The sequence below is a fragment of the Mobula hypostoma genome, chromosome 4, assembly GCF_963921235.1.
Source record: "Mobula hypostoma chromosome 4, sMobHyp1.1, whole genome shotgun sequence".
Taxonomy (NCBI): Eukaryota; Metazoa; Chordata; class Chondrichthyes; order Myliobatiformes; family Myliobatidae; genus Mobula; species Mobula hypostoma.
In genome coordinates this window covers 161,482,769-161,509,553 of record NC_086100.1, presented here as the reverse complement: position 1 = coordinate 161,509,553, position 26,785 = coordinate 161,482,769, and the positions used below count along the sequence as shown (strand labels likewise).

Here is a 26,785-nt window from a genome sequence, read left to right as displayed (position 1 = left end):
TTCTTGTTGCTGCCACCAGGTCGAATGTACAAGAGCTTCAGGACTCGCAGCACCAAGTTCAAGAACAGTTACAGTACTATCCTTCAACCATCAGGCTCTTGAATAAAAGGGATATCTGCACTCAACTTCACTTGCTCTATTATTGAAATATTTTGGCTGACAATGATCACTTTCAAAGACTTCTTAATCTCATTATCTCATGTTCTCATTATTTATTGTTATTTATTTATATCTGCATCATTCAATTTGTTGTCTGCTGCACACTGGTTGATCTTTCATTGATCCCATTATAGTTACTATTCTACAAACAGAAAATGCTAGAGGACCTCAGCAGGCCAAGCAGCATCTTCAGCACTGAGACCTGAAGCGTCTCGGCCTGAAACATTAGCTATACTCTTTTCCATAGATGCTGCCTGGCCTGCTGAGTTCCTTCAGCATTTTGTGTGTGTTACTTGGATTTTTCTTTCTTTTCAAATCTTTTTATTGTTACATTATACAAAAGAAATAACACGAGTACATTGAAGTAACAACACTTACAAAAAAGACATATCTTAAAGATTGAAAAAAAAATTGTGATAACAAAAAAACCTACTAAGCAGAAAAAGTGAGAAAAAAAACCCATTAAGTGTACAACCCCTGAGCTATGCATCATACAAAAAGCTTTTAGAAACAAACATCAAACTGCCAGCAAGAAAAGAAAATATACCAAAAAAATTTACAATTAGATTGTGGAAAAAATCTATCAATTAGCTCAAATGATAATAACGAGCAAATGAGCCCCATCTTTTCTCAAAATTTGGATTTTTAACACCTGCAGATTTCTCTTGTCTGTAATAGTTACTATTCCATAGATTTGCTGAGTTTGTCCACAAGAAAATGAATCTCAAAGTTGGTGACATGTATGTACTTCAATAATAAAATTTACTTTGAATTTTGAACTCTGATAACCTGGTTATTACTGCCTTACTCCTTGGGGAACTTCCTGTATGTAAGCTGGTTGTCACATTTCTTACATTGCATCAACTATTCGGCATTAGCAGTAGAGCAATTTAGCTATAATCGGGCATTTCATGTAGATACAAGTCTGTCTTTGATTTCTATAATAACAGCAACATAACTGACAGTGCACTTATTTGTATGGATTCCCCACTTCATACCTAGGACTTTCTCAGGGGTGTGAAGAATTTCAAGACTCTGTTCTCAAGCCTGATGCATTTTCATGTCTTATTCTATCATTGGTTTCCCTCAAGATTTAGAGTTATTGAGGCTTTATCAATTGAAACAGACAGTTCTGAGGTAACAAAATGACCAAGGGTTCATCTAATCTCGTTCACTCCTCGCACTGAAGCCTATTGCCCTTAATCCATCAGGGAAAATTAATAATAATTTTGTCTGAGTCTTGCTTACACTAAAGCCTGTGTGCTCCGTTAACTCGTCCCATTATATCTTTTTATGTTGGGTGGTAAACCTATTAGATGGAATTTATAAATAGTTCTTAATTAATTAATAATAGTAACAACTTTATTTAGCATACATTAGGATGCAGGCTCAACATCCTTTACAAGAAAAAATTTAAAATGATAAAGTAAAGACAAACATTATATAGAATAAAATGTAATCAAATATACCTAATTATTTTAATATAATCAACATCAACAGGTATTAAGTAATCCTATCAGTAGGTCTCGGCCCGAAACGTCGATTGTACCCCTTCCTAGAGATGCTGCCTGGCCTGCTGCATTCACCAGCAACTTCTATGTGTGTTGCTTGAAATTCCAGCATCTGCAGATTTCCTCATGTAGGCAGCCAAATTAATAAGTAGGTTTTTAGAAGTGTTTTGAAATTTTCCACGGTACTAGCCTGGTGTACCTTAGTCAGTAGATTATTCCAGGTTTTTGGTGTATAAGAGTAAAAGGCCGCATCTCCAGTCCTTATATGCTTGGTTCTTGAAACACTAAGCAAACCAGTGTTCACGGACCTAAGTTTACAATTAAGGATGTAAGGGGATAGACACTCCAGAATATTCAGAGGAGCTAGATTATTCAGAGCCTTACAATTAAGAGTATTTTAAAATTTATCCTAAAGGACACAGGCAGTCAGTGTAATTATGTCAAAACCAGTGAAACATGCTCAAATTTTCTTTTTTTGGTTAATATTCTTGCTAGTGCATTTTGAAAAAGCTGCAGCCAACTTATATTTTACTTAGTCCTGAAAAGAGTGCATTGCAGTCATTTAATTAGCTAAAAATCAGTGTTTATCAACTTGCACTTGGTCACCATAATCTTACCAATTTAAAATACTTCTCTTTGAATATTACACCAATGAGCTCTTCGAGACCCAAGGATAATTAAAGTAATATAATTCATAATGACATTTCATGCACTATTCTAACCAAATTCTAATCTTTATTTCCAATGTGGCGTCACATGTTCAGAAATATAATCCTGGGAGATAAGGTCAAAAACAAAATAGAATGAGTTTCAGGGGCACAAAACGATGACAGTTGATACAGTGCATTTAACCCCATCAACAAGAAGAATTTCTCAGGATGGGTTGCAACATTGATTACTTTTTATGATAACTACCCATGGGAATATTGCAGTAACCTTCCACCAACAATCCACTTCAAGGACACAGCCAAAGTGGGAGGATTGCCATCAGACGTCAGACCAAGACTCAGGGCAGAAAGAACCCCCAAACTCCCACTAAAATCACATCCCAGTGAATGGTTAGAGTGCATAGAGGGGTGTAGACAGCATGAATATGCACAGTCTTTTTTTTTTTACCTCGAGCTGGAGAATCAGGAACTGGAGGGTATTGGTTAAAAAGGAGAAGGGAGAAGGGAGAGATTTGATAGGAGCCTGAGGAGTAACTGACTCACAGAGTGTGGTCAGTACATAAAATGAGATGCCAGAGGAAGTAGTTTGTTCAGGTGCATTAACAACATTCAAATGGTAGTTAAACAGGTACGTGAAAAGAGTAGATGTAAGGGATATGAGCCAAATGCAGGCAATGGGAGTTTTGAGTGACGTGGACCTGTTGAGCTGATGGAGCCTGATTCAATGCTGTTTGATGCCAAGACTCTATGATAACTACTATTTAAATTAAGGGTCTGTTGATTGTTTATTGGCATAGATATTTGGGGTGGTATGGTTGCGTCGTGATCAGCACAACACTATTACAGAGCTACTGATGCTGGTTCATTTCTGCTGCTGTCTGGAATTAGTTTGTACATTGTCTTGGTCACTGCGTGGACTTCCTCCAGGTGATGTGGTTTCCTCCCACATTACAAAGATGTATGCATCAGTAGGTTAATTGGTCATATACATGCAACTGGGTAGAGCAAACTGATTGGGCCGGAGTCTGTTATCTCTAAATAAAATTAAACTGTATAACATTCCAGCGGCTTCATTTATATATTCCTTAGTTAAACTTCTACCTTTTTACCCTTATCTTCAATAAAGCCATCAAAACCTATCCACATTCAAAATAATAATGATTTGCAACAGCTCGCTGGTATCCATCGCTACCCATGTGATCTGTACAAACTTCAGCTGAGTGTATTTTTATAATCTGTATGAGTAATCTGCTAACTACTGTTTAAAACACTTCAATATCTGCATTTGCACCACCATCTGTTTATTGCACAATATACAGAATTACTAATATGTCCCCCTTTGGTTTTAGTTTCAAGTTTTCAGTTCACAATGTCTGAAGATATTGACTACCTAATTGTCCACACTTCATGAATGCCATTGATGGGAAGCATTAACTATGTTTTTTTTTCCCTTTACAGAAGCTACTTGATATGCTGAATATTTCTACCACTTTTCATTTTTATTATTTATGACACATTCAGTCCAATTATGACAAATTTCTACCAGCTGCAGTGAGATCCCACCAGTAGGCATATTTTTCCCTCCCCATCCATTTCTGCCTTCTGCAAGGACCACATCTTCTGTGACTCTCTGATCTGTTCTTCCCTTCCCACTCAACTGCTATTTAAGTAATTGAAAGGAATTCAAAGTACTCTCTCCTGACTAAAAAAAATTATCAGTTTGGCTTAAAGCTTGTTTAAGAATGGGATGTTTTGCATTATGTGACAGGTAGAAGCTGAGGAAGAGCCTAATCTTGGGATAGGGCAATGAGCCATTTTGCTCTCAGATGAGGAAGAACCACATCTCCCAGAAGACCAGGCAGCTTTGGGATTGCCACCTCAGGGAATTAGATAGCAGATTCATTAAATATTTTCCAAGTAAAGATTAACAGTCTATTGGGATATCAAGGGTTATGAGAAACATTATTTGAGACCAAGATCATGTCTTGTGGTTTTACTGAATGGTAAAATAGACTCAATGTATGGAATTCATTAACAAACATAAAGATGCTGGAGATTTGACATATAAAGATAAAATACTGGAAAAACTCAGGTCAGGCAGCATATGTGGAAAGAGGAATAGTTACTATTTCAGACCAAAGACCTTTCATTTGAAAAAAAACATGTCACTCCAGGCAGCAGAAGGCCCTAGAGTAGACAGCCATGGTTGCCTTTGTTAACTAAACTGACTTGATTTCTCTGCTTTGTCTCATTTCAGCTCGTAATGACAAAGGGTCTTCAGCTTTCAATGTTAATTCAGTTTCTCTTTCCACAAATACAGCCCGGCCTGTTGATTCTTTTTCCAGCATTTTCTGCTTCTGTAGCCAGGTGTAGTTCGGCTCCTAATTACAGGATTTTCCCTGACCCAATAGTAATTTTAGTTTGTGACTGTTTCTTATGAATTTTAGCACCAAGTGTAAGTTTAACCCAATTCTGCCATGATGCTGAGCTATCCATGTCTTGTGTGTCAAAAACCACAGCATAGAAAACTGGGTTGTTGAACTTGAATCATAGGCTGTGTAGAGACTGGAATTTCTGTGCTAAGGCAAGTCTTGATGTTTGGTGAGCTCAAAACTAATTTTAAGAACAACCCACACCACAGGGGTAATTTATAGACTGTTATCTCACAAGATGATCATAAATTACCATCTCCTGTGCATTTCCACTATGTTGCTATCTGCCTGAATTTACTTCTTCTATCCCAAACAAAGAGAAAATTTTAATTAGATTACCATTCTTTAATCACACGTGGATTCCTATTGCTCTCTTGTGCTTCTTATGAAAGAAAGAAAGTAACATGAATTGATATTAATGGTTTTAATAACTGTAGATTAAAGTGAGGAATCAGTCAAACCACTGAGACTACATTCTGGTCTGAGTGGCTGATACATCCCTGGGCAGCTGATAAAAATTCAGTCCAGAGAACATTCTATGTATAAACACTCTTATTGACTCACTGAGCAATAGTCTAGAGAGGACCATTGGCTCACAAGGTCTCAGCCAATTCATTTGATCAGCATTTCAGATAGCTTCTCTTATTCTTTCGTTTTTCAAGAATTTATGCCATTGTCTTTTCAATGTTGTTAAATCTGTGTTCATTCCACTGTAAGCTGGAGCGTTACAGACTCAAATAAAACAAAATCCATTTTCTCTCATCAGTCACCTTATGTATGGTTAAAGTCTCCAGTTACTTTAGGTACAATAACAACACTTAAACGATGCTTAGATGGGTACGTTGTTAGAAAAGATTTAGAGGGAAGAAAACAAAATCTATTTTCATGCAAAGTGATCACAAAGTGGTTATGTTGCTACTATACTGTAGTGACAATGATTGTGTCAGTTGGTTCAAGGACTGAAGGCACACACTCGGTGATTCAGGGACAGCTTCTTCCCCTCCACCATATGATTCCTAAATGGACATTCAACCCATCACTACCTCACTTTATTTTAAATATATCTTATTTCCATCTTTGCACTGCTTTAATTCTACTCTCTCTCTCTCTCTCTCTCTCTCTATATATATGTATATATATATATACACACACACTTATACACTTGCACTGTAATTTATTTATTCATGTTTCTTTCTCTATTATCATTGTGCTGCTGTTGTAAAGTTAATAAATGTCATGACACATGCCAGTGATAATAAACCCTATTCTGATTCTGAACCAAATAAACACTTAAACAGTTGAAGGGAAATAGTTTTTCTTGAGCCAAATGCAGGCAAATCAGACGAGCTTAAATGTGCATCATGGTCAGCTTGGGCAAGTTAGGCTGAAGAGCCCGTTTCTGTGCTCAGAGAGTAATACAACACATAAATAGGCCTTTCGGCCTAACTGCTCCATGCTGCTTACAGCATCCATCCTGCTGTTCCAGGTTGCCACTGTTCAGCCATAACCTTCCAAACACTTATCCAAATCCTCTTAGATGTTGCATCTGTATCCACTAGGTGCTCACTACTGTGCTGTATAACTCTACGATTTCTTTTTCTTGATACTACAGGCTTCAGAGGTACTCCCTGTTTATTGTTATCTAGTTATCTTTATTAAATCTCTTCAGAGGAGGAGGAGTCTAGCCTCCTCAGCCTGCCCATGCAACTAATTGTTCATCCTCCACACTAAATCTCCTCACTATCTTCCTGACATCAGTTTTGGCCAATTTGAAAACAGCTTTTTCTGGTAACTTGAGTAAAATTGAAATCCCTCAGACCTGACACTCTACCAAGCAACATCTTCAAGCACAAGGAGAAGTGTACCCTCTTAATTCATCTCAGGTCAGCACAGGCCATCCTCACATAATGGAGATGTTAAAGTCAGGTTTATTGCGATATGCACAAGCACATTATTGAATGACTGCAATGAAAACTTGCTGGAAACAGGTTTATTGGAACATTGCATCATAAAAGCAACATTTGCAAGAAATAAGTAAATTATCCATACATTTTTACAAGTGAAAACACAAATAGAACAAAAAAGAACACAGATTATTTCAGTGCAAAATAATCAAATTAGTCATAGTATTGTTATACGGAAGTGATTAGGGTTCTGTGCGTTGGTTGAAGAACCAAAGGTTTGAAAGGAATTAGTTGTTCTTGAATCTGATTGTGTGGGTCTTCAGCCATCTGTACCTTCACGTAGGCACAATTGACGGTGGGGAGGGTTGTGTCTGTGATGTACTGGGATGGGTTCACTACTCTCTGCAGCTTCTTGCATTCCTGTGCATTCAAATTCCTATAACCAGGTCATAATGAAACCATTCAAGATGCTTTCAACAGTACATCAGAACAAGTTTGTCAGAGTCTTAGTGACAAACCAAACCTCCTTAAGCACCTAGGAAAGGAAAGGCAGTAGCGTGATCAATTACTAAAAGCAGAGAGAGAAAAAAAAATAATTTTGACATTTGAAGGAATGTAGGAATCAGACTTTCATATTTAATAATAATAGGAACTTTATCATATGTAGGTGTGCCCATAAATCACGTGTCCATAACCTGGGGATGGCCTGTCAATCTAAACTCACATTATAATAGTTGCAACGCATTGTTTAGATCAAGTAGCTAACTTTCTGAAATAGAGTGCAAGTCCTGGGAGTTATTTCTAACTGGAGATGAATTTACGGGAATCTAGAAGTGTTAAGGAGGGAGAATGAGAGTTAACCAACAAATTCAAGAAATATTTTGCTGATCTACTGCTGGAAATGGAAAGTCAAATAAATAATTGGCTTTCTTGAAAGGTAAGCCAGATAACTATCCAATTTGTCTAAACTTGATTTTGCAGCAAACTGTCAGCTTGAGAGCCTTTGAGATACTTTCAGGTTGTGAAAAGCTGCTCTACAAATGCAAGCCTTTATCTCCTTTTCCTTTCAAAGTTATTTACTTGATTAATCAGAATTGAGATTATTGGATTGAAGGGTTATTTATTGTAATACAACACTTCCTTTTTACCACAGGAGCTTAGACTAATGCGATTATTTCTTTAGTATATTCACTATCCCACAGAGCCTCTGTTGGATATTTCTGTAATAATTTCAGATATCTCTGAACCTAAATAAAACCTGAAATTCCCAAAACTCTTGTGAACTGTACAAATTAGAAAAAGTTCAAGTGTTAATATTTTAATGGCTTAGTTGGTTCTTGTGGATACAAATGACCACAGACTCTGGGGTGAAGAGGAGAGAACATAAAAAATAAAAGCAGAAGTTGTAGGCCATTTGACATACTGACAGCTATTCTCCCTTTCAATATGACCAGGTCTAATCAGCACCCCTTTCCTCCAGTAACCCATTATCCCTTGATTCCCATAACATTTAAAGGCCAAAATGCGAAAGGGCCACCAAACTTCTCTTGGATTGAGAATTTCAAAGATTCAGCATCCCAAATGAAGACATTTCTTCTCAATTTTTTATTTAAGCCCATTTGTATTCGTGCTGTAACCCTCGTTTTGAGACAACCCATCTATGTGAAATATTACCCTTCAATCTCAGAATCAGAATCAGGTTTATTATCACCAGCATGTGACGTGAACTTAGCAGCAGCAGTTCACTGCAATACATAATATCGGAAAAAAAAATGGTAAAAATAATAATAATAATAATAATAATAAAATAATTAAGTAATTCAATTAGAGTGTACATATATTGAATAGATTAAAAAATCGTACAAAAACAGAAATACTGTATATTAAAAAAAGTGAGGTAGTGTCCAATGGTTCAATATCCATTTAGGAATCAGATGGCAGATGGGAAGAAGCTGTTCCTGAATTGCTGAGTGTGTGCCTTCAGGCTTCTGTACCTCCCACCTGATGGTAACAGTGAGAAAAGTGTATGCCCTGGGTGCTGGAGGTCCTTAATAATGGACACTGCCATTCTGAGACACCGTTCCTTGAAGATGTCCTGGTTACTTTGTAGGCTAGTGCCCAAGATGGAGCTGACTAGATTTACAACCCTCTGCAGCTCCTTTTGGTCCCATGCAGTAGCCCCCCATACCAGACAGTGATGCAACCTGTCAGATTGCTGTCTATGGTAATGACACACAGACTCACTTTCTGTACATCTATTCTGTAAAGTCCTCAAAGATTTTGTGTATGTTTCCAACAATAGTCATCCTATTCAAATACAAATTTCAGGGTGCATAGTGGTTAGTGGAGCTGCTAACTCAGAAAACTATTATTTAAATGGGGAGAGAATTCAAAGTTCTGAAATGCAACAGGACTTGGGAGTCCTTGTACAGGATACCCTTAAGGTTAACCTCCAGTTTGAGTCGGTGGTGAAGAAGGCAAATGCAATGTTGGCATTCATTTTTAGAAGAATAGAGTATAGGAGCAGGGATGTGATGTTGAGGCTCTATAAGGTGCTGGTGAAACCTCACTTGTAGTACTGTGGGCAGTTTTGGTCTCCTTCTTTAAGAAAGGATGTGCTGACGTTAGAAAGGGTACAGAGAAGATTCACTAGAATGATTCTGGGAATGAGAGGGTTAACATATGAGGAACGTTTGTCCGCTCTTGGACTGTATTCCTTGGAGTTTAGAAGAATGAAGGGAGACCTCACAGAATAATTTCGAATGTTGAAAGGCATGGACCAAGTGGATGTGGTAAAGTTGTTTCCCATGATGGGGGAGTCTAGTACGAGAGGGCATGACTTGAGGATTGAAGGGCGCCCATTCAGAACAGAAATGCGAAGAAATTTTTTAGCCAAAGGGTGGTGAATCTGTGGAATTTGTTGCCACGGGCGGCAGTGGAGGCCAAGTCATTGGGTGTATTTAAGGCAGAGATTGATAGGTATCTGAGTAGCCAGGGCATCAAAGATTATGGTGAGAAGGCGGGGGAGTGGGACTAAATGGGAGAATGGATCAGCTGATGATAAAATGGTGGAGCAGACTCAATGGGCTGAATGGCCAACTTCTGCTCCTTTGTCTTATGCTCTTATGGTCTAAAAGCAGAGACCCAGGTTCAATACTGAACTACGAGGGTGCTGTCTGCATGGAAGTTGCATGTTCTCTCTACATCCATGTGAGTCTCCTCACGGCGTTTGTTCATTGAAAAGAACGAAAATGGGATTAAAGATTTGTGCGAAATAGGTGGTTGATGTTCGGTGTGGATTTGGCAGCCTGAAGGACTTATTTCTGTGCTTTATCCTTCTATTCAGGCATTCTGTGGTCTGGATGGCCAATATCCAATGCCAGAAGGAAGCAGCACCAAAGGATGAAGAACATGACATGGCACTGACAGGTTATGGTGGAATCTGAGGGATACATCTTGTGAATTTGGAACAAGCTTTGCAAAGGACTTTGAACATCCATCCTTCCACCAACTGCATACTTTGCTTCACTTAAGACAACAAAGGAAAGAGAATGAGGGAGTGTTGGATTAGGACATTTAATTTTAATTTAGAGATACAGCACAGCAACAAACCCTTGTGGCCCTCTGAGCCTGTGCTGCCCAATTGTACCCATGTGACAAATTAAGCTACTCATCACGTCCTTGATACGTGGGAAGAAACCGGAGCACCCGGAAGAGACCCACGCAGTCATGGGAAGAACGTACAAACTCCTTAAAGACAGCAACAAGAGGTGAACCTGGGTTGCCAGCACTGTAATAGCATTATGCTAACCACTACACTACCATGCCACCCCTAATGGCACAAACTCCTGGACAGTTCAGTGCTTAACTCCAAAATTATTATATTTATTTTTAATTTCCTTCTGACTCTCTTCCTTCCTGATATATTTTTGTTTTCCTCTAGGACACCTAGCATCATCAAATGCAATTTCACCAAGGCAGTATCTTCAACAGCTGAAAAAACACTTTGCTCTGAAACTCTACCTTGAAAATGCTTAGTGCCTGAACGTCTCTATTTTTTAAAAAAATTTACTTTTTAATCGAATGGCTATCTACCCTAATTTCTGGCTCTGAGGTTTTTATTTGTTTGATAGCATTCTTGAAATATCTCAGACATAGAGGGAGAGTGCACACGCTGGAAATGTGGAGCAACACACAAGATGCTAAAGGAAATCAATGGATCATATGACATCTAGTGAGAGAAATAAACAGACTGCAGATACTGGAACATGGAACAACACAAAAATACTCTAGTTCTGATGACCCAAAACACTGACTTTCTATTTCCCTCCATAAATGCTGCCTGATCTGCTGAGTTCCTCCAGTATTCTGTGTGTTGCTTGCAACATTCTGACTCCGTGAACTATGATATACAAATAGAATGTTTTGTTGCTGCACTATTAATGTAACGTAACAAAAAATTATAAGGTTAACAAAACTGAGTACAGAATCACATTTCTTCCATTGGAAAATATATTTGAGCTGTATTGTGGTAACCAACCTCTTTTGTTTCTTGATGTGATGAGGTGGGCACAATACAAACTGATCTTCAAGATTATTATTGTTCAGGAAGCAAGCTGTTTTGCAATATGTTATTTAAGAAATATCTTGATGGTACTAATATCACACTGCATCAAGGCCCATTAATATAAGCTCAGCTTTTCTTTATTGTGCCTACAAGCTAAGACAAATTATACTGTCTGTGAAAATGGATTGATTCTTTTTTATATATTTATTTTTAAAATGAAACAAATGCTTACATAAAACACTAATCATGGAACATTGGAGCTGGTTGAGAAACATACAGTAAGATCTTTATTCTATTCATGCTTTGAGGTGGGCATATTGCAGTCTCACCCAAGCCCTGTGTGGCATTCCAACAGATTCCCAAATTCTGTTTCCTCCACACCTATTCACAGCAGCGTTCACAGTAATGCTCTGCGCTCCTGTCTATCGTGTCTATGACTAACCTCAGCCTCCAATAAATTATGTATAATGTTAATTTAAATTTATGTTAATTAATGCAGTCATTGCCTTGTTATATATTCTGCCACTGCAAAAAGTTAACTTTCATGGCATTTGTACTCTGTGTGTTTGCCTATGAAAACAATCGAACTTGACTTTACTGATTTTTTGCTCTGACTAACTGTGGGTCTGTAACATCCTTTGTATGAGATTGAGCAGCTCACTTTCACTGGTGCTTTTTTTTGTGCTCTCTCCAGCATAATTACATCTTTCTTATGACAATTGAACAAGCTGGTCTTCATCGAACAGGGGTTCCCAGCCTTTCTTATGCCACTGGCTGAGGGGGTCCACGGACCCCAGGTTGGGAACCCCTGGGGCATTATGTTGTACAAGCTGTTAGTGAGGTTACACTTGGAGTACTGTGCACAGTGTTAGCCACACTGTATACGAAGGATGTAGTTAAACTGTAAAGAGTGCAGAAAAGATTTATGAGGACGTTGCATATTCATCAGAACTGGAAAAGAGAGAAAGCAAGTTAATTTTCAACATCAGAGAAAATGGGGGGAGGGGGAATGAAGAAGCTGCAAGCAACATTCTCCTTCTATCCCTTGAATTGCTTAACATCCAAAATTAATCAATATCTGGCCTTGTGTATATTCAGTGACTAAATCTCAACAGCTTTTTGGTCAGAGAATTCCAAAGGTTCACTGCCTTCTGGGTGATGAAATATTGCTTGCAAACTGCATTTCAGGAAACTGGATGCTATCTTGTACATGTCTTAACCTTTCACTAAATAACCCAACCTTTTTGGTTGTTTGATAGTTTGGATAAGTTCCAAAAACACTATCACAGCAAGATAATTAACAAGAAGGTGAAGTGGTTAAATCTAAACCCTAGAACTCAATGCATCACATTAGATTAGATTAGATTAGATTAGGTTAGGTTAATCCTTGACGTGATATTTCAGTCACAAATCACATCCATTAACCTGATTCAAGTGGTAATTTCTTTCCATTGTGTGAGTCAGAAGGGATAATACAATGAATTAAAACATTCTTCTCTCCCTTCTCCTCAAAATTTGTACTCAGTTCCTGTTTTATCCACACACAGTCCCAGTAGGAATTTAAGTACCATCCCGTTACAAATCTGGTATTAACCATCCATTAAATTCCACAAATACTGGTAATAGTACTGTGGTCAGCATGGACTGGTTAGGCCAAAGGGCCTGTATTCATGCTGTATTGATCTGTGACTCTATGAAAGGTCCTTCCTTTGCACCACCAACTATACTCCCCATGTGTATGGAGCACAGGAAGAATCCATAGGCATCTCTGTCCTCATCTGTTCTGGCCACATTTCAGACTTTCCACTAGGAGTTTCCTGTGATTAAGTTTAGATTTCCTGCATCACACCAGTGACTGTATTTCTTTAGCAGTTCATTTTGCAGAAACTTTTTAAGGATTCTGAGGTCACAAAAGGGGCTACTATAATGCAAGTTTTTTTTTCAAACTACTGTTATGTTGCATGCAATTGAGGAAGATGCTTTTGACATCCATAACATTTTTCAGGGAGGTGATGACCACTTTTCTGGATTGTGATTGCAGTGTTGCAATCTCTGGGTAATTTGAAAAGTAGTCTGTTACAACAATGTAATTCTTCCCATTACATTCAAATAAATCCACTCCAACTTTGAAGTACAGCCTGTTTGGTAGAGGGTCTGGTGTGGGCTTACTTGCTGCTTTGTTCTGTACTTAAGACCAAAGCAGTGGTCATTTCAAGAATGAAAGTTTGGTTCATTTTTTGCCAGTATATGACTTCATAAGTTCTTTGTTTACCATTTTCCTCACCAAGATGCCCTTCATTTATCTTCTGGAGCATTTCTTTGTGACACTGGAATTACAAACTAGTTCCCTTTGAAGACCATATCTTCCACTACTGACAGTTCAGTTTTGTATGCCGAATAATCCTGACATCACATTGGACAATCATTCTTAGTTGCTGCCCATCCTTTCTGTATTGTCTCTTTGAGTACTTTCATTGTTTCACCTGTCCCTGCTACTGTCCTAATCTTCTCTGCTCTATTGGCAGATATTGGAAGGGAGAACAATCATCTCAACATAGGACTGTACATCTGTATTAATCTCTTGGTCACTCTTTTCTTTCTTGTTGACTACTCAAGACAGTGCATCAGCAGCAAACATATACTTTCCTGGTGTGTAAATCATCTTTATGTCATATCAACGTGTGCTATATGCTCATGGGATAGTCATTCAGTGGTTTGGATATAATTGAGTTCAGTGGCTTATGATTTGTCTCCACTTCAAAAGCTTGTCCGGAGATGTACTGATGGAATCTTTCACATGGATATGTGCTGGCGAGCAGCTCTTTCTTTATTTGTACAATGTTGGCTTCTGCACTTGTTAAAGCCCTTGATGTAAAGGCCACAGGCTGCCATGTGCCATCATGCTGCTGCAGTAGTACTGCTCTAAGGCCGTACCAGGATGTATCAGCTGAGATCCCAGTGCATCTTTCCCGATCAAAAGCTTCAGCATGGCCTATTCAGTTAAAATTCTTTTGAACATCTGGAAACACTTTTCTTGCTCATGAGGCCAAATCCACTCATTTTTGCATGTTCAAGGAGTGACCTAAGTGTTGTTACACAGTAGACAGCCGAGGGATGAACTGAGGCAGGTAAGTTAGCATCTCCAAAAATATCTCAACTTTTCTTTGTTTTGGGACCTCTCCTTGATTTCAATGGCCGATGCCTTTCTTGGGTTAGGCTTCAAGCCCTCTTCCAATATGATATTTCCTATGAAAGTCAGTGTCTCAGCACCAAACTCACAAGTCTCTTTATTCAATTTAAAAATGACATTCTGTGTCACATCAAGCACCTGTCTCAGTTATGCATCTCTACCTTCACTTTTACTTAAAGACAGTCTTTAAAACCTTCCCCTATAACTTTTCAGTCATATCCTAATGATCTCATGCCAAATTGTAGATGAAAACACCTTCCTCTTACATCATTGCAAACTCTACCTGGAAGATGATCCTAAATGTGGGAATTTGAAAGGTGATGTGAGTGTCTGAATATAACGAACCACTTTTAAGTTTGGATATTTTAAAAAATCTGACTGACAACCATAACTGACAATGAGGGACATTTAATATTTGCAGGTAGTTACTATGAATTAATTACATAGTCACTCTGGCAGGCCAAAGGAGCAAAGAACAGGCTTATTTATCAAAGAAAAGCTGCAATATTGATGCTACACAAACAGAAATAATGTTCTACTCTGCAACACCAATATTATTTTAATTAGCATCCAACTGTAAAAGCAGAAAGATGAATGATTGCATTATGAAGTTTTGGATAAGCTAAAATTTTGCAAAAGTTAATACCTCATTAAAGCATTGGTACATGCCTACACAAAGCAATTTGCAGTCTATAGCATTTCTCATGTACTGTTGAAATCCTTGGTTAAAAGCAGATGCTGCAATCATTTTTGTGAAGGCTTACAGGAATTGATGGCTGCTGTCATTCACAAGTACTACACTATTTGAATTCTGTAGATTTCTGAGTGGATAAAACATTCTATGAATTCAAAGACATAAGTTCTAGAAGATGATTGTTATGAAGAATGGAATGAGCCATTCAGCCCATTGAGTTTCTGACAACTATCACTTACTGCTTACATTAATCCTCAATAAACTCATTTTTAATTTCCCTATATTTCCATCAACTACCCCCAGATTCTGCCACTAACCAACAGACTTAGGGCAACTGACAGCCGACAATTAACCTACCAACCTGCATCTCTTTGGAATGCAGGAGGGAACTGCATCACCCAGCAAAACATGCAAACTCTACAAGGACAGCACTAGAGGCCAGGATTGAAGCTGGGTTCTTAGACCTGTGAGGCAGTAGCTCTACCATTTGTGCCACTAACCAGTTCAATTGTAGAAGATGGGATTCTTCGGATTAATTGTAGAAGGTGGATAAGAGGAGAGAAAATAAACGTGGTCAAAATTCCCAAGGGTCTGGTAGAAACAACTGGGATAAATTAAGCGGAAAGCAGCTCATGGTAATTAATGCACTGTGTTGCTAGAATCTGGAGTGTGTTTTCCGAAAATTGGTGAAAACTAGTGAAAAGGAACTGGATACATTCTTAAGAAAAACTGTCTCTGGGGATAAAAACATGGAGTTGTCTAAATGGATAATTTGGAACAGCAAGCATGTTTTAAAGGACTGAGTAGTCTCCTACAGTTTACAAGTCAATTTGCGATAAAAATGAGTTAAGAGTCTTGGGCAGCACAATAATACACAGATCAGAATATATGGGGAGCTAGAATTTAGACTGACACTATTTTTAGGTTTTTACATAAACTCAAGAAAAAGAAAGGGTCCTTGGATTATCAACACTTCTGAACAGATTCAAACTCTTCCAACGATGCAGCACTCTTTTGACAAGCTTAGGATAAGATGTGCTAGACCTCAGAGTAGGACTCAAACGCATAACTTTCCGAGACAAGTTTGCAAACTGAGACATAGTTTACATGATAGTATCTGTATCTACAACTCCGAGACTACAGCACACAATCCTCCTAACCATCACTGCACACCTCTCTGTACCTCAGTGGTGAGATTGTGGGGTTTTCTTTAATGATTTGGTGAATCTTCATAAAAATCCAGCAAAGACAATAGAGAAGTAGCAGTAATCCAGTGTGGGCAAGTGAGAAAATGTTTTCTAAATTGGTAATAACAATGATACTTTGTATCAGTAAAGAAAATATTATTTTCCCCCCCAAGAGAGGTTTGTTCCAATGTTGAACTTCCTTTCCAGTCATTCTAATGGAACTGTTCAGCGTAGAACATAAGAAACATCCCACATTAGTTGCTGACAATTCTCCAAGGCAGCTGAACATGAACAATAATCAAATTCCTCAGATTTTACCACTGACTGCTGTCGGTACCACTGAACTCTGTCCTTCTTTAAAAGACAAAAATTGTTAAATGTGTAATGGTCATATTGGGCTTTTGTTCATTTCTTGCTTTCCTGAAGAAATAGATCAAGTTTTTTTTGAAGAATTAATTCTAAAAGCATTATGTTAGATAAATTGGTTGCAAAGGCAACAGATGTTGCAGCTTTAAGTAACAGCCACAAAGGATTCAGCTGTGCCTTGTTCATTCATGTCAAGATATGCATTGATGAGCCTCTGTGCTGTTGCAATGATTGAGATGGATCTAGCCATGTTGACAAACACCTTCACTGGGACAATCAACATGCAGGCAATTCTCACTGAAAGCCATTATGTATAAATGCACTATTATCATAATAAAGATTTCCTTTTGATTACCTGCTGATTTGGATAAGGCAAAAGGAGTGGGTTATGTTTCATGCTAAACTCTTTGTGGTGCTTGGACTCAGCGGTCTTGTTGCACACTTGTTCCCCTAACGTGCAACATCTGATGAATAAGTGCCAACTCTTCTACGGACCAAGAGAGTTCTCCTCCGTGATCCTGATTACAGTTTACAAACTGACAAAAGCCAACATTCATCAGGCACTCAAGATATTGAATGTTGCTATCAGTAATCAAGAAACTGCCCCCCCCAACACATTTCAAATCATATTCAGGGACTTCAATCAGGCTTGTTTGAAAAAATATCTGCCTAATTACTGTGCAGCACCTAGGGTCCCAACACACTCGACCACTGTTATACCACAATAAGGAATGCCTCCCGTTCCATACCGAGACTATATTTTGGTAAATCTGATCACTTGTCTGTCCTTCTCCGACCTGCACACAGAGGCTAGAGAGCTCGGCTCCAAAGATAAGGACAACAGAGAGGTGGTTACAGGAAGATGAGAGGCTATGGGGTTGCATCTAGTCGGTGGACTGAGCTGTGTTCAAGGACTCTGAGGATCTGAAAGAATACATCAAGGTTGTCATATACTTTAAAAAAAAGTCATAAATGAGTGTGCCCCCACAAAATAATTCAAAGTCTTTCTCAACCAGAAGCCCTGGAAGAACCATGAGATCCGCAATCTGTGGAGGGCCAAATCAGAGGAATTCAGGCCTGGGGGGCAAGTTAAATAACTTGGCATGATCTCCAGAAAACCATCTGATATGCAAAGTGGCAATTCCAGACCAAACTTGAAATACTGAAGGATGCTTGACAACTATAGCTGTGCTTGAATGCTATTACCTCTCACAAAGGGAAACCAATTGACGTATATGACAAGGTTTCGCTCCCAGATGAGCTCAAAGTCTTCTATGCTCCCACTGAATGTCAAAGCATGAAAGAAACTCCACAATCGTCCACTGACCTCGATGACCCTGGGATTTCAGTTTCTGAGGCCTACCAGTGAGTATATTTCAGGAGAGTGAACCCACAGAAAGCATCCGGCCCAGATGGGGTACCTGCCAAGTACAAAATGCCTGTGTTGATCAGCTGGATAGAGTGCTTACTGATATCTTTAACCTCTCATTTCAGCGGTCTGAGGGACCAACCTGCTTCAAGCAGGCTTTAATTATACTGGTGCTGAAGGAGAACATGGTAACCTGCCTAATGGTTATCATCCAGTAGCACTGACATCCCTGGTGATGAAGAGGTTTGAGACTTTGGTAATGAAACTGCTGCCTGAGAAGTGATTTGGATCTGCTTCAATTTGTCTACTGTCACAGTAGGTCCACAGCAGATGCTATCTCATGGGGTCTTCACTCAACACAGGAACATGTGGATAGCAAAGATGTATACATTAAGGTGATCTTTCATGACTACAATTCGGCATTAAATACTATCATCCCCTCAAAACTAATCAATAAGCTTCAAGAACTTGGCAACTGGATCTTCTATTTCAGCAATTGCAGACCCCAGTCAGATTTGGATTTGGAACAACATCTCCTCCACAATCTCCATCAGCCTAGGTTCACCACAAGGCTGAGTGCTTAGCCTCCTTCTCTACTCACTTTATAATTATGACTGTGAGGATACACACAGGTCCAATGCCATATTTGTTTACTGATGACATCACTGTCATTGGCCAAATTAAAAGAGGTGTTAAAGCAGCATATTGGAGGGAGATTGAAAATCTGGCTGAGTGGCGCCACAACAACAACATCTCACTCAATGTCAGCAAGACCAAGGAGCTGATTATTAACTTCTGGAGGAGGAAACTGAAGGTCCATAAGCCAGTCTTCATCAGTGGATAAGAGTGGAGAGGGTCAGCAACTTTAAGTTCCTCAATGTTATCATTTTAGAGCATAGGTCCTGGGCCCAGCACGTAAGTGCAATTATGAAAAAAGCAAGGCAATGTATCTACTTCCTCATAACTTTGCAAAGATTCAGTATGAAATCTACAGTTTTGACAAACTTCAATAGGTATGTGATGGAGAGTATATTGGCTGGTTGTATCATGGCCTGTATGCCCTTGAACAGAAAGTCCAAGTGGGTATAGCCCAGTCCATGAAGAGTAAAGCCCTCCCCACCACTGAGTACATCCAGATGGAACAATGTTGCAGGAAAGCAGCATCCACCATCAAGGACTTCTACTTCCAAGGCCATGTTCTCTTCCCACTGCTGAATTCAGGAAAGAGGTTACAGGAGCCTCTGGACCCACACCACCAGGTTCAGGAACAGTTATTACCCCCTCAGCCATCAGGCTCTTGAACCAGAGGGATTAACTTCACTCACCCCATCACCGAACTGTTTCTACACCTATGAACTCACTTTTAAGACACTTCATCTTACATTCTTGATATTTACTGCATATTAATCATTAGTTGTTTTTTCTTTTGTGCTGGCACACTTTGTGGTCTTTGCACATTGGTTGACCGTCTGTCCTGTTGGGTACGGTCTTTCATTGATTCTATTGGGCTTCTTTGATTTACTGTGTATGCCCACAAAAAATGTATCTCAGGGTAGTATATAGTAACATATATGTATTTTGATAACAAATACATTGAACTTTTGCAACAATGTAAACTGACCGAGATTTAATTGTCATTAATAGAGTAAAAACTCAGGTATAAAAGTTATTGCCAGCAGATGTGTCCAATCCTAAAGGTAAAATTCTGTTTCCTTCTGCTCATGACAGCAGACTTGTTCCATAATGTTACCAAAGTTAGTTGTGAGCTTGCTATCTGGTGCATAATTATGACTCATTATTGTGAGGTGAATGGACTGGATCTTTGTCAGCGGGGGGTTTGACGACAATCCAACAGCTAACAAGAGAAAATCTGCAGATGCTGGAAATCCAAGGAACACACACAAAATGCTGGGGAACTCAGCAGGCCAGGCAGCATTTAGGGAAAGAGTACAGTCAATGTTTTGAGCCAAAACCCTTCCGCAGGACTCTTTCCCGACATGCTGCCTGGCCTACTGAGTTCCAGTCCTGCCAAATGGTTTTGGCCGAAACATTGATTGTACTCTTTTCCTAGATGTTGCCTGACCTGCTGAGTTCCTCCAGCATTTTGTGTGTATAGCACAACTGCTGTCAGGTTACAAAGATATAGAAATCAAAACAAACTGCAGGTACTATAGATCTAAAAAAAAGCCCAATATGTGCTGAGAATACTCAGCAGGTCAAGCAGCATGTTGAAACAAGAAAGAAAAGTAGCACAAACAGTTCTGATACCTTGCACATGAGCTCTGCTTCTAATCACTGGAGATAAGCAAGAACTCTATGAACTCTCTGGTTTTTATCACTTTTCACTAACATGAACTTGTTAGTAATGGTTGGCTCATTTCCAGAAACAGTAGGGTAGATAGAGGGGGAAAAAATGACTATGCTAGAATTTAGTAAACTAAATGATAGCTTACAGGGAAAAAGTAACAGAAGGAAGATGAGCAACAGGAATTGTGTTCTTAATATTTACTTTCTTAATTTACATTTAAACATCACAGTAATAAACATGTGTTGTTTTATGCATATTTAATTGAAGCATAATTGCAAATTCCTTCCCAGTAATAAATACTAAAATAACAAAGCACTTCATCCAGAGAGCTAAAGAAACACTTGTATTTCTCTACAACTTATTCAGAAGCTCAGGAAACACAGAAGAAACTCACTAGAAATTAATTCTTGTACCATCATCAGAAATGTTTTTCAGAACAAGAGAGGTCATTTTTGAGAGCAAAAGGCTCCTCCAAGTAGCGGTATAAGGATCAGATAATCTGGTTATGTGACATTGATTGGAGAAGACCAGTGATAACTTCTGTTCTCTTCAACAAAATGGTACCGAAGAATCAGATAGCTCAATCCAGTTGGATTGATCATTCAAGGAAAAGCATGATCAAAAAGACAGCAATTCCTCAGCGTCACAATGGGGCTTAAACCTAGAGTTTTACAAATATTTCTGGAATAGAGTTTGATCCATAATTTCTGTACTTAGATGTCCCAACTTTGCAATTCATCATAATTACTTCTTTTTTGGCATCATTCTTCTGCCTTTTCCCTGTAACCCCTAGCCTCCTAACCAACTAAGAACATATCAATTGCTGCCTTGACATTTGCAGCTCTCTGTGGCAACAAATTCCACAGATTCTCCACGCTCTGGCTGAGGACATGCCTCATCATCTCAGCTCCAATGCGGCATTCCTTTATTCTGAGGCTGTGCCCTACACTCTCCCACTACCTAATATTGAAAGAAGACAAGAGAGCCGTTGCTATAGGAAAGGGAAACATCAGATATTTCCACCAGTAAAAAAAAAGTCACAAAGGAAAGAATAACATTACAATTATTTAGAAATCAATAAGTACTGACATTGCAAGGGGATTGAAGATGTATGGATTAAAACAGACTGAATTTCCTCCATTATCTGTGATTGTGTTAAATGCTGAAACATAGAAACATAGAAAATAGGTGCAGGAGTAGGCCATTCGGCCCTTCGAGCCTGCACCACCATTTATTATGATCATGGCTGATCATCCAACTCAGAACCCTGCCCCAGCCTTCCCTCCATACCCCCTGACCCCCGTAGCCACAAGGGCCATATCTAACTCCCTCTTAAATATAGCCAATGAACTGACCTCAACTGTTTCCTGTGGCAGAGAATTCCACAGATTCACCACTCTCTGTGTGAAGAAGTTTTTCCTAATCTCGGTCCTAAAAGGCTTCCCCTCTATCCTCACACTGTGGCCCCTTGTTCTGGCCTTCCCCAACATCGGGAACAATCTTCCTGCATCTAGCCTGTCCAATCCCTTTAGGATTTTATACGTTTCAATCAGATCCCCCCTCAATCTTCTAAATTCGAACGAGTACAAGCCCAGTTCATCCAGTCTTTCTTCATATGAAAGTCCTGCCGTCCCAGGAATCAATCTGGTGAACCTTCTTTGTACTCCCCCTATGGCAAGGATGTCTTTCCTCAGATTAGGGGACCAAAACTGCACACAATACTCCAGGTGTGGTCTCACCAAGGCCTTGTACAACTGCAGTAGTACCTCCCTGCTCCTGTACTCGAATCCTCTCGCTATAAATGCCAGCATACCATTCGCCTTTTTCACCGCCTGCTGTACCTGCATGCCCACTTTCAATGACTGGTGTATAATGACACCCAGGTCTCGTTGCACCTCCCCTTTTCCTAATCGGCCACCATTCAGATAATAATCTGTTTTCCTATTTTTGCCACCAAAGTGGATAACTTCACATTTATCCACATTAAATTGCATCTGCCATGAACTTGCCCACTCACCCAACCTATCCAAGTCACCCTGCATCCTCTTAGCATCCTCCTCACAGCTAACACTGCCACCCAGCTTCGTGTCATCCGCAAACTTGGAGATGCTGCATTTAATTCCCTCATCCAAGTCATTAATATATATTGTAAACAACTGGGGTCCCAGCACTGAGCCTTGCGGAACCCCACTAGTCACCGCCTGCCATTCTGAAAAGGTCCCATTTATTCCCACTCTTTGCTTCCTGTCTGCTAACCAATTCTCCACCCACACCAATACCTTACCCCCAATACCGTGTGCTTTAAGTTTGCACACTAATCTCCTGTGTGGGACCTTGTCAAAAGCCTTTTGAAAATCCAAATATACCACATCCACTGGTTCTCCCCTATCCACTCTACTAGTTACATCCTCAAAAAATTCTATGAGATTCGTCAGACATGATTTTCCTTTCACAAATCCATGCTGACTTTGTCCGATGATTTCACCGCTTTCCAAATGTGCTGTTATCACATCCTTGATAACTGACTCCAGCAGTTTCCCCACCACCGACGTTAGGCTAACCGGTCTATAATTCCCCGGTTTCTCTCTCCCTCCTTTTTTAAAAAGTGGAGTTACATTAGCCACCTTCCAATCCTCAGGAACTGGTCCAGAATCTAACGAGTTTTGAAAAATTATCACTAATGCATCCACTATTTCTTGGGCTACTTCCTTAAGCACTCTAGGATGCAGACCATATGGCCCAGGGGATTTATCTGCCTTCAATCCCTTCAATTTACCTAACACCACTTCCCTACAAACATGTATTTCACTCAGTTCCTCCATCTCACTGGACCCTCTGTCCCCTACTATTTCTGGAAGATTATTTATGTCCTCCTTAGTGAAGACAGAACCAAAGTAATTATTCAATTGGTCTGCCATGTCCTTGCTCCCCATAATCAATTCACCTGTTTCTGTCTGCAGGGGACCTACATTTGTCTTTACCAGTCTTTTCCTTTTTACATATCTATAAAAGCTTTTACAGTCTGTTTTTATGTTCCCTGCCAGTTTTCTCTCATAATCTTTTTTCCCCTTCCTAATTAAGCCCTTTGTCCTCCTCTGCTGAACTCTGAATTTCTCCCAGTCCTCAGGTGAGCCACTTTCTCTGGCTAATTTGTATGCTTCTTCTTTGGAATTGATACTATCCCTAATTTCTCTTGTCAGCCACGGGTGCACTACCTTCCTTGATTTATTCTTTTGCCAAACTGGGATGAACAATTGTTGTAGTTCATCCATGCAACCTTTAAATACTTGCCATTGCATATCCACCGTCAATCCTTTAAGTGTCATTTGCCAGTCTATCTTAGCAAATTCACGTCTCATACCTTCAAAGTTACCCCTCTTTAAGTTCAGAACCTTTGTTTCTGAATTAACTATGTCACTCTCCATCTTAATGAAGAATTCCACCATATTATGGTCACTCTTACCCAAGGGGCCTCTCATGACAAGATCGCTAATTAACCCTTCCTCATTGCTCAAAACCCAGTCCAGAATAGCCTGCTCTCTAGTTGGTTCCTCGACATGTTGGTTCAAAAAACCATCCCGCATACATTCCAAGAAATCCTCTTCCTCAGCACCTTTACCAATTTGGTTCACCCAGTCTACATGTAGATTGAAGTCGCCCATTATAACTGCTGTTCCTTTATTGCACACATTTCTAATTTCCTGTTTAATACCATCTCCGACCTCACTACTACTGTTAGGTGGCCTGTACACAACTCCCACCAGCGTCTTCTGCCCCTTAGTGTTACGCAGCTCTACCCATATCGACTCCACATCTTCACACACAGGATATCATTAAGAAATCAGAGGAAAAAAATCTATTCTCCTCACCTGCACAAAGTATAAGCTCCATCACTTTCAAAGACCATGCTTTGTCACAAAATATTGTGGATGTGGAATGTTATAATAAACTACAGATTACAAAGTCATCATATTTCTATTCAGTTACAATGCATGCATTGATATTGATGACTGAACTGCTGGCTGACCATCACTCTTTTGCAGTTAGCCTAAAAACTGTACTGCTGGATAGTACTGGCATGTTTCCATGACGGCAGTGATGCTAGTAAGCCAAACCAATGCTGCACCTACCACAACATACACTCTCACTTATCACCCAAATGCTCCTTTGAGCACTGTAAATTTATAGTTATTCTGGTGTGCAATCAGCATTGAATCTCAGTAGCACCACAAGTGATTGATTGAACTATCCATAATCATCTGAAAGTGATTGGACTGCACCACTGAAGCACTTCAGAAGAAGAAATCGGGTAGAAAAAGTCATTTTTTTTTAAACACTGCTCGGGGAGAAGGGTCTGCACTGCGCAAGCGCGTGACGTAGCGCGCCAAGGTTTAAAAGCAGACCTCCATATACAGTGGCCATCATTGTAGCGGCCATCGTCGGAGTGGACTGAGTCAGAGTGGGATGGCTTTGGCTCAAACAGGCTTCGCCGAGAACAGGCAGAGGCCAGGGTAGGTTCCGGTAAGTTTTTTTGTTCAGATTGTTTAGTGTAGTGAGAATGCCAGGCAGGATGTTGGAATGCTCCTCTTGCAGGATGTGGGAAGTCAGGGAGCCCTCCGGTGTCCCTGACAACAACACCTGTAAGAAGTGCATCCAGCTGCAGCTCCTGACAAACCGCATTCGGGAACTGGAGCAGGAGCTGGATGACCTGCGGATTATTCGGGAGAATGAGGAGATTATAGATAGTAGCTACAGGGAGGTAGTTACACTAAAGGAGCAGAGGTCAGGAAATTGGGTCACTGTCAGGCGAGGGAAGGGGAAAGGGCAGGCAGAGCAGGGTTCCCCTGTGGCCATTCCCCTCAACAACAAGTATACCGCATTGGATACTGTTGGGGGGAGATGACTTACCTGGGACAAGCTGCAGTAGCCGGATCTCTGGCACTGAGTCTGGCTCTGCAGTGCAGAAGGGAGGGGGGAAAAAGAGGAGAGCGGTAGTGATAGGGGACTCGATAGTTAGAGGTGCAGATAGGAGGTTCTGTGGTCGTGACAGAGAATCCAGGATGGTTTGTTGCCTCCCGGGTGCCAGGATCAAGGATGTCTCTGATCGATTGCATGACATTCTGAAGTGGGAGGGTGATCAGCCAGATATCGTGGTGCACATCGGTACCAATGACATAGCAAGGAAGAGTGAGGAGGTCCTGGAGAGTGAGTATAGACAACTTGGTAGGAAGTTGAAAAGCAGGACCTCAAGGGTGGTAATCTCAGGATTGCTACCTGTGCTAGGTGCCAGTGAGGGTAGGAATAGGATGCTCTGGAGGATGAACAAGTGGCTGAGGAACTGGTGTAGGGGGCAGGGTTTCAGATTTCAGGATCATTGGGACCTCTTCTGGGGCAAGTGGGACCTGTACAAGAGAGACAGGTTACACTTGAACTACAGGAGGACCAATATCCTTTCAGGGAGGTTTGTTAGTGCTATTGGGGAGGCTTTAAACTAGATTTGCAGGGTGATGGGAACCAGAGTGCCAGAGCTGACAGTGTGGCTGGGGTGAAAATAAATGATGTTAAAAGTTCAAGCAAATCCGCTGATAGAAAGGTTGTGAGTGGTGGTAAAAATCTTCTGAGGTGTACATATTTCAATGCTAGGAGTATTGCGGGGAAGGCAGATGAGTTGAGGGTGTGGATTGACACATGGAATTATGACGTTATAGCAATTAGTGAAACTTGGCTACAGGAGGGGCAGGACTGGCAGCTTAATATTCCAGGGTTCCGATGTTTTAGATGTGATCGAGGCAGAGGAATGAAAGGTGGGGGAGTAGCATTGCTTGTTAGGGAAAATATGACAGCAGTGCTCAGGCAGGACAGATTAGGGGGCTTGTCTACTGAGTCCTTATGGGTGGAGCTGAGAAACAGGAAAGGTATGGCCACATTAGTGGGATTGTGTTACAGACCACCCAATAGACAACGAGACTTGGAAGAGCAAATCTGCAGAGAGATAGCAGGCAACTGCAGGAAACATAAAGTTGTGGTGGTAGGGGATTTTAATTTTCCGTATATTGATTGGGACTCCCATACTGTTAGGGGTCTAGATGGTTTAGAGTTTGTAAAATGTGTTCAGGAAAGTTTTCTAAATCAATATATAGAAAGACCAACTAGAAGGGATGCAATATTGGATCTCCTGTTAGGAAACGAGTTAGGACAAGTGACGGAAGTCTGTGTAGGGGAGCACTTTGGTTCCAGTGATCATAAAACCATTAGTTTCAATTTGATCATGGACACGGATAGATCTGGGGTTGAGGTTCTGAACTGGAAGAAGGCCAAATTTGAAGAAATGAGAAAGGATCTAAAAAGCGTGGATTGGGACAGGTTGTTCTCTGGCAAAGATGTGTTTGGTAGGTGGGAAGTCTTCAAAGGGGAAATTTTGAGAGTGCAG

At 40.1% G+C, this 26,785-nt stretch overlaps 1 protein-coding gene across 5 annotated transcripts in view; it reads right to left on the bottom strand.

Moving 5' to 3' along the window:
- ccser1 (coiled-coil serine-rich protein 1) overlaps positions 1-26,785 on the bottom strand; it is a 1,394,127-nt gene that overhangs the window by 235,897 nt on the left and 1,131,445 nt on the right. The window contains exon 10 of one of the 5 annotated variants that reach the window (XM_063046847.1): positions 6,612-7,110. The exons of the other annotated variants lie outside the window; for them this stretch is intronic. Within the exon in view, the coding sequence (XP_062902917.1) occupies positions 6,994-7,110 (117 nt within the window). The 3' untranslated portion in view covers positions 6,612-6,993. Of the gene's footprint in view, positions 1-6,611; positions 7,111-26,785 lie in introns of those variants that run through there. 5 annotated transcript variants of the gene reach the window in all.